Source organism: Macaca mulatta, chromosome 1 (assembly GCF_049350105.2).
Source record: "Macaca mulatta isolate MMU2019108-1 chromosome 1, T2T-MMU8v2.0, whole genome shotgun sequence".
Taxonomy (NCBI): domain Eukaryota; kingdom Metazoa; phylum Chordata; class Mammalia; order Primates; family Cercopithecidae; genus Macaca; species Macaca mulatta.
This window is the reverse complement of record NC_133406.1, coordinates 84,402,353-84,414,646: the sequence shown is the minus strand read 5'-3', so window position 1 is coordinate 84,414,646 and position 12,294 is coordinate 84,402,353. Positions and strand designations below refer to the sequence as shown.

The 12,294-nt window shown below is 55.2% G+C and overlaps 1 protein-coding gene across 2 annotated transcripts in view; it reads left to right on the top strand.

Annotated features, from left to right (window-relative positions):
* Positions 1–11,608, top strand: part of ITPKB (inositol-trisphosphate 3-kinase B) — a 107,495-nt gene extending 95,887 nt beyond the window's left edge. For both annotated transcript variants that reach the window (XR_013395409.1, XM_015115115.3), the window contains 4 exons: positions 968–1,172; positions 3,485–3,586; positions 5,602–5,673; positions 8,409–11,608. Coding sequence is in view for 1 of the 2 variants with exons in the window: in XM_015115115.3 (XP_014970601.2) it covers positions 968–1,172; positions 3,485–3,586; positions 5,602–5,673; positions 8,409–8,624 (595 nt within the window). In the remaining variant the exon portion in view is untranslated. The remainder of the gene's footprint in view (positions 1–967; positions 1,173–3,484; positions 3,587–5,601; positions 5,674–8,408) is intronic.
* Positions 11,609–12,294: the final 686 nt, after the last annotated feature.

Here is a 12,294-nt window from a genome sequence, read left to right as displayed (position 1 = left end):
TGTGTGGAGGCCAGGGCCATGAGGCAGTTGAGTTGGAAGCATTTTCTCAGGCTTTTTGGGCTGGGGGCTCACCTATGAGGAGGCCTGGTGTCGATGGGGTGGGGTGTGCCAGGCATGTTTCCAGGATGAGCAGAGGCTGAGGGAGCTCCCTGCCTTTCCCCCACACTACGGGCTTCTCCATCCACACTGGGGCCCCTTCCGAAACCACCTTCTGACCTGAACTTTGTGCTCCAGAAGATTTCCCCTCTTTGGAAAGAGCAGAGACACTTACGGGCAGGCTCAGCCTTCAGGCTGCCTGAGAGCAGCAGAGATTGGGGCTTGAGGAGGACGGACTTCTCCCGCCAGGACAGCTTCTGGCTTTGGAAGCCCTCACTTTATGGAAGGGCCCAGGCAGCCAAGGGGGTACAGTGGAACCCGGAGTAGACCCTGCCCCCAAGTCCCCTCTCTCAGCTCCACTGTAGCAGCAGGATCAGGACAAGCCCCCCGCCCCACTGCCCTGCCTCCATCTTCCTTCTTCTGCCGGTTCCTGTAGGGGTCTCCTGAGGAGGGGTCTCCTGAGGAGGCTCTGAGTGAAGGCAGTCCGATTCAGTGAGGCTGCCCCTTTTCTCCTGGATCAAGAGCCAACCCCAGGCTGGGTAGTGGTGCACACCTGTAATCCCAGCACTTTAGGAGGCCGAGGTGGGAGGATCACTTGAGGCTAGAAATTTGAGACCAGCCTGGGCAACATAGCAAGACTCCCCTATCTACTAAAAAAATTATCTAAACAAAGAAAAAAAAATTAGAGCCAGCCCCAGCTGGAACAGAGTCTGCCGCCCCCTCCCAAGGTCGTGCCTTGACTCAGGGCGCTGAGCTGACTGTGGCTGTCGGGCAACACACGCCCCGAACCTTCATCCACCAGGCGGGAAAGGAGCTGCTGGTGAGCCCTGCCCCAGGCCGCAGCCCTCATGTCGCCTCCCCTCCTACACAGGACCTACCTGGAGGAGGAGCTCACCAAGGCCCGGAAGAAGCCCAGCCTGCGGAAGGACATGTACCAGAAGATGATCGAGGTGGACCCCGAGGCCCCCACTGAGGAGGAGAAAGCACAGCGGGCTGTGACCAAGCCGCGGTACATGCAGTGGCGGGAGACCATCAGCTCCACGGCCACCCTGGGGTTCAGGATCGAGGGAATCAAGGTGAGGCCGGCAAGTGAGCGCAGCCTCAGGCCCCACCCGTGCCCACCTCGGGGGGCTTGGCTTCTCTCAGGGCCCTTTGGAAGCTGTAAGCTTCTCCAAGCATAGGCTCAGAGTGTGGGTGGCCCGCCCCAAGGCCAGACATTTGGAGACCTCAGCCTATTCCTCAGGCAGGATAGCTGTGTAGGGGGCTCAGGCCTCAGAGCAGAGTGGCTTCCAGCCTGCCCAGCTGTCAGCCCTCTGCCGAGGACTCTCCATTTAGCCCAGATGGTGCCTGGCACCAAGAGCCAGGCGAGAGCTGCCTACGGGATGCCTGTGGAGGAGCTGGTTCATTCTGCTGTGGCTGCAGACCGGGACTGGCAGACAGTTCAGGGAAGGGAGGAGCATGCTGGCCGCCTTTGATGTTGGAGCCAGGGTCCCTCAGAAACCGCATTCTCTCCTCTTTGCTCTTCGATCTTCTTCTTCTTCTTTTTTTTTTTTTTGAAATTTCAAAATATTTATTGGAACAGAAATAGAAACATAAGCCCCAAATAAACATGACAAACTTTGTAAGTAAAAGTAATATTCCCCTAATTAATATATTTACTTTGTGTTCGTGGTTTACAAAATGATAGCTGTTTCCCTTCTATCCCTTTGTACCTATGTGTATCTGGCAGAAAAGTTCTTAACTCTGGCTCTGGGCACACAGAAGCTTCCTATATGTGATTATGCTCAAACGTTTGTTTACTTTCCCCAGAATAAATTGGGGAACTGGCACTGTCTGGATTGATGACTGTCTGGATTGATCACTGGCACTGTCTGAATTGACCTCCCTGTCCTGGGCCCCTGCGTGCACCCTTGCTGTTAAATTTGCAAGAGCAGGGCTTTGGGGCGCCAGCCCCTCAGGGTCTCAGAAGCTGTCCCTCTAGAGCAGATGGCAGTCCCTGTGGGGTTGTCAGGTCTCCCATTCTCTGTCCATTCGTGGTCTACATCATCTCCAGGGTCCAGCCTGGAGTCAGGGTTGGGCAGCCGATGGTCCTGGTGGGAGGTTCCCCTCAGCCTCCTTTCAGATGGCATTTAGACGTATGCTTCCAAAGTTATCAATGGCTCGCTGCCCACAGTGGCGTGTGGGGGAAGTTTTTACCTTCCCCCGGGACAGCTGCTTTGCGAGCTCTGGGCTGAGAAAGGCATTTGCCCCCTTTTTTGTCTTTTGTAGCCTTTCCCTCTTTTTTGCATCCAGCTCTGAGACTGGATGCAAATTCTGTACCCCTCTTCCTTCTCCTTAGCACTTGCTTTCCTTACTTTATTTGTTCGAAACAATCCACTTTCCCTTCACCTCTCCCTCTCAAGCAGGATGTGCTCTTGGTCTCTGCCTATTGTCCAGCCATCAGAACGGCCAACAGCCTGTCTTCCCGCTCAGAGAGAAGCCAGCTGTCTTCACCGTCACCTGCCCACCCCAGCCTTAGCCAAGAGGCTCTGCCTGGGGTGCGCTGCCTGTGGTCCCCCGCTCTCGGCCCCTTCTGCACCCAGGGCTGCTCTCTCGTCCCCAGGTCCTGCCAGTCCTGTCAAAGGCAGCCACAGTGAGGACACAGCTGAAGTAATCTCCAGCCTGAGGGCAGACACGGCCCACTGTTGGGACTCCTGGCAGAGCATTCCTTTCTCACCCTTTGTCCCTAAAGAACAAATTTCCTCATAGGTCAGCAAAGCCCCACATGCGGGCCCAGGACAAACTGAACGGAGATAGTGCTGGGGCCAAGAAGATGGGAGTGGGGTGGGCGAGGGAGCAGAGCTGAGCAGGGCTGTATTGGATCCTGGCTTTCAGAAAACCTGAAAGAAGAGATGATAGATTGTAAAGGAAGTCAACCTGAGCTCAGGGCAGGAGCAAGTCTCACCTGCCTGTGCTGGGGGGAGGTGCCTCTGGAGGGCAGGGACCTCTGGGCACCGGTTTCAGGGCCCAGGCCCCGGAGTGGGAAGTTGAGGCCGACCCTCTCTCTCGGCCCTGCTGTTGCACTCAGGACGGGCCAGACCCTGGCCATGCTACTCCATCCTCGGCCCAGATGACCCTCACATCTCCGGGCCTTTCCTACCACTGTTCACTTGTCTAGGGATGTCAGTGCCACCCTCTGTGTTCCCCTGTGTCTGGGCACAGGGCAGGCTCCCCTCTGCTGTGCACGCCACCTCCATGCGCCATATGCGGACACCTGGGTGCCTCCGCTGGCCCTCCCCCGGGTCCAGATGGGGCTCGCCTGCTCTGTGGTGTTGGGTGGGTGAGAACAGTCTTTGCCCGAGGGTCCCTGCTGACCCCCTTCGGGGTGGGGTGTTGTTCTTTTTCTCAGAAAGAAGACGGCACCGTGAACCGGGACTTCAAGAAGACCAAAACGAGGGAGCAGGTCACCGAGGCCTTCAGAGAGTTCACTAAAGGAAACCATAACATCCTGGTGAGTCTGGCACCTCCAGAGAGGGTCTCTCCAGCCAGCCAGGAAGGGACAACTGTGTCTACTCTGGAGGTGCCTAAGGGGAGGACAAAGCACCCCCAGGGACAGCACACCCCAACCCGAGTTTGTAGGGCTCTGTAGAGAGGCCGCTGGCAGAGACTTTTGTGGCTCTCTCATTCCGCCCTTTCAAAAGTCAAAGGCACGCTGGGCGTGGTGGCTCACACCTATAATCCCAGCACTTTGGGAGGCCACGGCAGGCGGATCACCTGAGGTCAGAAGTTCGAGACCAGCCTGGCCAACATGGTGAAACTCCGTCTCTACTAAAAACACAAAAATTAGCCAGACATGGTAGCGCATGCCTGTAATTCCAGCTACTTGGGAGGCTGAGGCAGGATAATTGCTTGAACCCGGGAGGCGGAGGTTGCAGTGAGCTGAGATTTTGCCATTGCACTTCAGCCTGGGCAACAAGAGTGAAACTGTCTCAAAAAAAAAAAAAAAAAGGTCAAAGGCACTGAAGTTTGTACCCAGGAAAGTGTGTATCCATCCTGGCCCCAGGCTTCAGCTTGGAAAGTGAAGAGGAAGGCAATGTGCTTGTCCCAGGCACGCGTCGGGTAGGCGGGGAAGCTTGGTGGACACTCACTGACTCTCCCTTAGCCATCGGCCCCATAGCTCCAGAGAGCATTTCCCATCCCCTGAGAGAGAACTGCTGGGTTTCCACAGTGCCCGCCGCCTGCCAGGTGTCATGCCAAGTGTGTGGCAAATCTTCACAGCAGACCTGCTGTGGGTAGACCTGTTTGTCCCCATCTTGTGTGCCCGAGGTCACACTGCCCCCTGCCAGGGAGAGCTGGCATGCTGTCTCCAAGTCTGGGGGTGTGGGTTGTGCAAGTTCATGACAAAGTTCTGTCATGTGTATTGCTGCTGCAGCGACCCACAGGCTGGATAGACGTTCTGCCCACTGGGACCAGAGCACTGACCCTTCCAGCTGAATTAGGGAATATTGTGCCACTGTGGCCCAAGTGCACAGCTCCCCGGGACAGTCATAGATCCAGGCACATCTGGGACACAGGCCCTAGAGCCCCTGTGAACAGCACCTTCTGAACAGGCCACAGCAGCTGCAGAACAAGTAGGGGAGGACCAGGTAGCCGTTTCTCCAAGGAGACTCAGTACTGACTGGAACTGGGAAATCTTCCTTTTCAAGCTGGGGAGGCTTCCCTTGGCTCCTGGCAAGCTCTGAGGCTGCAGGCATGGGGAATGCACCTGACTCTTTCGTAGCCCAAGTCCTCCAGTTCCTGAGTCCCCTGCAGGGGAGGATCTCAGCCCCTTAGCAGTGGCCACCATGGAACATGCCTCCTATGCCTGAGATCGACAGGGGTTTGTTCCTGGTGCTGAACACTCCGGGGGCTGCTCGGCTGGCCCTGCCAGCTGTCACTGCTTTCCAGCAGGCATTGAGGAACTCTGTACCTGTGTATGACGGGCTTCCCAACACAGCCGGCGGGTAAGACCCACAGAGCTGGCCTCTGGGGAGGATGGGGCACCCCCAAGGCCAACACAGCTTGACACGAGTTTATAGGGCTCCATGGAGAGGCCACTGGGAGAGATATTTGTGGTTCTCCCTCTTACTCTGTCCTTTCAAAAGTCAAGGGTACTGACATTTATGCTGAGAAAGTCGCCATAGCAGCCCTGCTTGCAGGAAGATGCGTCTAGACGTCCGGCATTCAGGGTAAATCACACTCACAGGAGGAACCGCTAGAGGCTGTGTGGGTGTTCTGATACTGCCCTCCCCACACCTCCTGTTCATGGAGAAGGGTTGGTGGGAGAAAGGGCGGCAGCGGAGCCCCAGCTGCAGCCCCTCCTCTGGGCTGCAGTATCTTCATTTGTAGATAAGGAGGTTGGAATAAATGATCAGGGTGTAAGGTCACTGCCATTTCTACAGTAGGTGACTCTAATGAGCTAAATGGACTAAAATCCACCCCTTCCCCCTACGCAGTGTTTAAAAATGGTCCTCTTTTTATTCCCAGATCGCCTATCGGGACCGGCTGAAGGCCATTCGAACCACTCTAGAAGTTTCTCCCTTCTTCAAGTGCCACGAGGTAGATATTGGCAAACTTTTGCCCTCTTGAGCAGAATGCTGTGCATGCCGACAGGCCTTCTTCTTTCAGAAGCCCGGGGTGGGGTGGGGTCGGGCATTTTCAGGTTGGTGCAGCCAGAGGCAGGCCATCAGGGACCAGCCCCCTCGCTGCATGGGGGAGCTGCGTCTTAATGCTCCCTAGGGTGACCACACAGGCTGTCCTGCCTGAGACCCCTGGCTATTGCCCCCTTTCTCCTCCCTTGTCCTTCCAGCTCCAGAGTCTTGTCCATTCTGGGCAGCTGTGGCAGGACTTCTATCCCACACACCCCATGGTCTTAGGGTAGAAGCTCTCTGAGCTGCTAGAATAGCCGGGCACCCACCGACCACCACCTACATCTTCAGATGAGACCCTGAGGAGGGCAGGCAGGTCTTCAGGTGTCACTCTCGGGCGGGGCTGGAACCTCCCACCTTTGCATATGTTGGTTGGCAGGGGAGGCGGGCAGCAGGTGGGGAACTGAGACACCTGAGAGAGGCTCTGGGAGGCATCGGCAGGTTCCCTGGAGGGGTATGAGACCCTGACATGGGGAGTCCGGGTCCCCAGCCACATGACACATTCACAGATTCCACACTTACCAATCGTATACCACACACATTCACAGATCACACTCATAAAGCCTACGTGCATATACACATTCACACACATTCACAGATCACACTCATAAACCCTACATGCACACACATTCCCACATGCATTCACAAATCACACACACATTCACACACACACAAATCACAGTCACATGCATGCACACACATTGATACATCACACATTGACACAAGTCATACACATACACACTCACACATGTATTCATATATCTACATACACATTTTTGTGTGCACACCCACTCATACACAAACATGCATGCCTTTACCAGTCACACGCCCACACACACACACACACACACACAGCTGCAGTGTTGAGGCTGTCTAACCCCATGGGTGTGAAGTGGGATCCTGCGGCTCCCTGCAGCTGTGTAGGTGGTTCAGGAAAGCAGCCCCTCTCATTGGCCTGTCTTGTGGAGGCCCTCTTGTATGGGGTCTTGTATGGAGGTGGCCTCAGCCTATGCCCTGCCCACAGAGAAGGCTGCGGAGCCAGTAGTAGGAACTCATAGGGTCAGCCCTGGGGCACCCAGCAGGGCAGTGCATCTTTCTGCAAACTACACCACCGGCCCTTCTCAGGCAGATGGCCTACCTTGCTCCTGGATGTCATTCCCTTCGGGGCACCTGGAGAGGATGGCTGCGAGGAGGGGGGTGGCACACCTAGAGAGGAGACTCAGGCTTTGATCTGCCCCTAGCAGGGAGCTCGGTCCTTCTCAGAATGTTCTTTGCTCTCCTCGTCCCCTAGACGACCCTCAGCTCCTCCTGGGGCCTCTCCTTTCCACTTGATGAAGCATCCTCGTGCCTCCTGCCAGAGCCCCCTTTGTCCCAGCTGCCTTTCTGGAGGATGGGGGTGCTGCCTGGCTGCCTGACCCCAGGGGCCGAGCCTCGGAGGACTTCAGGCCACAGAGCTTTGGCTCAAAGCCGTTCCCACCCTTCTTCAACACTTCTGCTTTCATTTCTTGGAAAAGCATTTTGTTCTACACGTTTTGGAGTCTCCCTTAAGGTCTGGAAAGAGGCCAAATCAGCTGGGGTCTGTTGTTTTCCACCTGGAAAGAGGAAGCCCCTTTTCTGGGCTCAGCCTCGCCAGGGGCCCCACCTGCCCTGCACTGCTGGAAGCTGGAATATCACCTCAGCCCTTTCTGTGCCCCCTGGCCTTCCTCTGGCCCCACTCAGGTGACCCAGGGGTATGTGTGGCCGTATTTGGGAAAGCGCCTCGCTCCCACGCAGAGGCTCTGAGCTCTCCCAGGAGGGGCAGGCTCTTTGGTGCCCACTGTCCCTGGACCAGGCTGGGAAGGCCCTATAGGGCCTGTCCGCCCTGAATCTGCAGGGGATTGTGCTGCTGCGGTGGGGTGCTGTGTGCATTTGAAATGGATTCTTTTCCACCCCCACCCCTGGAGAGTTTGGACTCTTCTGGGCACCTTCCCTTTCACTGTGATTCCCTCCAGAGTGTTTGGGAGGAGTCAGGTTCTAGGAGGGGGAAGGGCGAGGCCCCAGGTTTGGTTGTGGTCTAGAAAGAGTGGAAAGTTTGCCCAGGTGCAGTGATCCATGCCTCTAATCTCAGCACTTTCCAAGGCCAAGGCAGGAGGTTGGCTTGAGCTTAGGAGTTTGAGACCAGCCTGGGTAACATAGTGAAACCCTGTCTCTACAGAAATGAAAAACAAAAAATTTGCCAGGCATGGTGGTACATGCCTGTAGTCCCAACTACTTGGGAGGCTGTGGTGGGAGGATCGCTCGAGCCCGGGAGGTTGCACCACTGCACTCCAGCCAGGGCGACAGAGTAAGACCCTGTCTAGAGGGAAGGAAGGAAAGGAAGGAAGGAAAGAAAGAGGGAAGGAGTGGAAAGTGTGCAGGCCAGAGTCGGGGCATGAAGGGGTGCCTGCTGCTGCCCACACAGAAGGGTGGTCACCAACCCTGGAACCCAATGCCTTCTGCCCAGGCATGGCCATTCTTGGGCCAGCTCTGCTGCCTGGCTGAAAATGGGGATTGGAATTGCAGGCGCCGGCCTGAGCGAGCCTCCCCACCTGGTCACCCAGCCCCAGGCCGCAGTGGGAAAGGCAGGGTGGGGCTCCAGCTCACCCTTCACCCCCCTGTTCCCCTCAGGTCATTGGCAGCTCCCTCCTCTTCATCCATGACAAGAAGGAACAGGCCAAAGTGTGGATGATCGACTTTGGGAAAACCACACCCCTGCCTGAGGGCCAGACCCTGCAGCATGACGTCCCCTGGCAGGAGGGGAACCGGGAGGATGGCTACCTCTCGGGGCTGAACAACCTCATCGACATCCTGACAGAAATGTCCCAGGATGCCCCACTTGCCTGAGCTGCCCACGCCCTCCCTGGCCCTCGCCTGGGCCTCCTTTCCTCCCCCTGTGCTTCCTTTCTCGTTCCTAACTTTTCCTTCACTTCCACCTGGGCTCAAACCCAGAACTGACCCTCCCGAACTGCACTACAAGACACTTTGTAGAAGAGATGAGAGTTTCTAGTCATTTTCCTAACATCAGGGCTTGGAGGTGGTGTTTGGACTGCTCTTTGTAGAGAGGGTCACCTACTAGAAGAGAAATGCCCCGTCCGAGAGGTGGGTCAGGTGTAGAACTGAAGGGGGTCCCTGGGTGCTGAGGGGACCCTACCAGATGAGCCCTGCCTCTGGGAGCCCCCTAGGAAGCGCCAGCCTGGACCGACCACCTGCGGAGGCCTGCTGCCCCCTGGCGGCCAGTGCTGTTAGAGTGCTGCCAAGCGCAGTGTTGTTTCTGCCAGGGCCTCCCCACCTGAGAGCCCAGGGGGCCGGCCGGGTTCCTGGTGCCTGGCTGGGAGCAGGGTTTTCTGGTAGTTGGGGCACAAAACCATCAGGGAACCACATGTTGACTGTGAGCAAAGTGTCTTCCAATTAGCAGCCTCAGGGATGCCTTGGTGGCCTCTCCAGGGCTGCTCAGGCAAGGCCCCCCACCCATCTGGTATGGAAACCGCCGGCTCCAGGCCAGACCCAGGAGCCAGGAGAAGGCTGAAGCCAGCTTGGCTGTGTTCTCTGATCTAGGCCTTCCCAGAGGAGGCGAGCAGAAGCTGTGCTCTTCCATTTGGAATTGCAACCCGTGAGTTCAGAAGGCACATTGTGCCACGCTGAGCTCCAGGGGTGCGACCAGGGGAAGATGGGACCTATAGAGTCTCTGGGCCCTGGCCCCAGGGAGGGACACACTTTTCTTAACCTTCACCTACCTGATGCTAGTTGGTCAACCCTGCTTGCGTATGTGGGCTCCTGTCATGGGGCCCAGAGTCCCTTGCAGATCTAGAAATAGGGGAGGAGCTCAGGTCCGTGCCAGGCAGGAAGAAGGCAGGCTTCTGGCTTCCAGAGATGCCATGGTGGCCTCCTGGCATCATTTGTTACTGCCTCTGAAATAAGTCTTAACCGCCTAAAGGGCTTAGATTCCTGCTTCTCCAATGTAGTGTGGGTATTTTGCAGGGTATGTAGTGGATGCCAGGGCGTGCTCCAGGCACCTCTTCCTGAAGTCTTTGCTTTTGAAGATTCATGGAAGACCTATTTAAGCCCAATTTTAACTGAAAGCCAGTGAGTCTGTTATGGAGGGGAATGTAAAATTCACATGACTTCTTAAGAACAAAACCCCAAGCTCTGTCCCAGGCTCCTTGGGGCTTGCCACCGACTCCTTTGCTGTCAGAGGTACAGGAGCTGCGAGAGTCCAGGAGCCAGGGACACAGAGGGAGACTGTGGATCAAGGTGTGTGTGTCTGGAGTAACCACTGCCCACCCCACCGCCCCAGGGTCTCTGGGGAACTGTCAGCCTGCCCACGTACATTTCCCCTTTTGTGCTGGAAGTGTGAGTGACACTTGGTGGGGGTGGAGGGTGGGACACATGAGGATGTATAAGTACAGATTTTTAAAAAGGAAATCACTTAAACTTCCTGGCTCTTGTTTAAAACAGTGGTGAGCTCCTGTGTGGGCTGACTTGCTAAAGGCCACACCCGCACCCGGTGGAGCACGAGAGACCTCGTGGCAGCATGTGATCTGGGAGGCAGCAGGACGGGGGCGTTGGGGAGCCAAAGTCAACTCGGCCTCTGGAGCTGTAGTGACTTTTGGGCTAGAAGGGACCCTGGTGGTCTGTGCTTCAGCCATTTGCAGGGCAGGGGCATCATTAATTCAGACATAAAGATTATATGACTATGGACTGACCAAAAGTTATCCTCTTCCATCTGTGAACGAAGTTTGCTAAAGCAAATCATGATATGAACGAAAATTACAGGGGGCCTGTTTAAGAGAACAAAATGTTCCAAGCACTTTAGGCAGACACCAGTTGTTTGCAAACAATGTGCTAATATGCAAATGATGTGCTTATTAAAGGAGGCCCATGGGGCCTCTTACTGGCAATACTTTGCTGTGGGTTACATTAAATATGTGAAAGTGTGTGAAATAGCATCACTTTAGGGTTATTCTGTTACTTAGGGTTTTTGTTTTCTGGTTTTGTTTTTTTTTTTCTTTTTCTGTGTTTACCATGCTAGTTCTCTTCCACACCTACTCTGTCTCTCAAGCCATTCTGCCAGCTGCTTCCCTGCCATCTGGCCCTTCCCTTTGTCTCAGTGGGATAGATGGATTCTGAAATGGAATCTCCCAGAACCTCTGCCCTGACAGCCTGGAAGACCATGCCTGCCCAGCCCTCATCGCCACAGGGACTCCTTGGGTCCTGGCAGTGCAGGTGCCAGCAGGCAGGACAAACTCTGTACCTGTGCCCAGGTGGATGGGCGCTGGGCCCTCTTGCCCCGTCCTCCAGGGTGCCCGGGGACTTCTTGGCATTCAGCACTGCTTAGCATTCTCGGAAGGTTTCCTCAACTGCTTGCTTTTCCCATGCTTGCCTTTAGTGTCATGTAAGGCATTTTTAAATTATATTTATTTTGTTGGGTTTTAAAATTGCACAGAACACTAAGACCGAAAGGCTGGACTTGTTTCTCCTTGAAAGCTTTGCGTTTATTTTGAACTTCCTTTCCCACTTGGTAGAAAGAGCCCAGAAGAAGCCCTGACCCCATGAGATGGACTCTTTCCTCCTTCAGTTGTATTTAGCTTTGAGTTTCTCTGCATCTGTCCACCCCTTTTGTATATAACCCAGCCCCTGGCTCTGGGGTGTTCACCTCATCAGTGGCCTTTGTTCTGGAGGAGAGGACCCCCCCCACACCTGCCGAGAGGCTCTTTCTGTTCTGCACCCCTCTCCCCATGGGACCTTGGAGAAAACTGAACTGTTACAAACCCCCTGCACAGTGCCTGTCAAACAGATGCAAACCTTCCTGAATAAAGCCTTGGAGACCAGCGCTGTCTGTGGTGTGATCCTTCTGGCCCCCAACCCTTGACACCTGGCTGAGGGGCAGGCTGGGGAGTCTTAGGAAGCTAGAGGGCCTGCATGGGGGCTGTTAGGAGAGTGGGTGTCAGATTGGATAACATTTTAATTTGTAAAGAATATAAACCACTCTCCAAAACGAGTCTTTTTAACCCTTACAAAACTTTGAAATAGTAGCTCAGAGACTAGAACATCAACCGAGAAGCACTGCCCGCAAGCCGGGGGTCTCCGGTGCAGCGATCGCTTCTGGGGCCTTACTCCAAGCTAGACTGGGGCTGAACGCGCCCATCAAAGTTCCTGTTTTACCCAGATCAATTCCCTGAACAAAGATTTATAGTGTCTGTTTTACAGATGAGGAAACTGAGGTTTAGATCAAGCAACTTGACCTAAGTGGGAAGCAGGGATTTGAATCTAGAATGTGCGTTGATTGAAAACCAATTCTGTCGTTGTCCTAACTGGGGGTGGGGATTGGGATGGGGAGCAGTGTCTGGAGGGCAGAGAGCTTGTCTTATCTTTGGCCCAGATCCCAGGCTCTAAGCCCCTTACTTGGCACACAGTGGCAGCCCAGGGAGGGTCTGGAGAACTAGTTCATGGCTGCTTGGCTGGGGCGTCCAGAAAAGACCTTTGGGGGCAAAGCCCCTGCCACACATCGTGATGG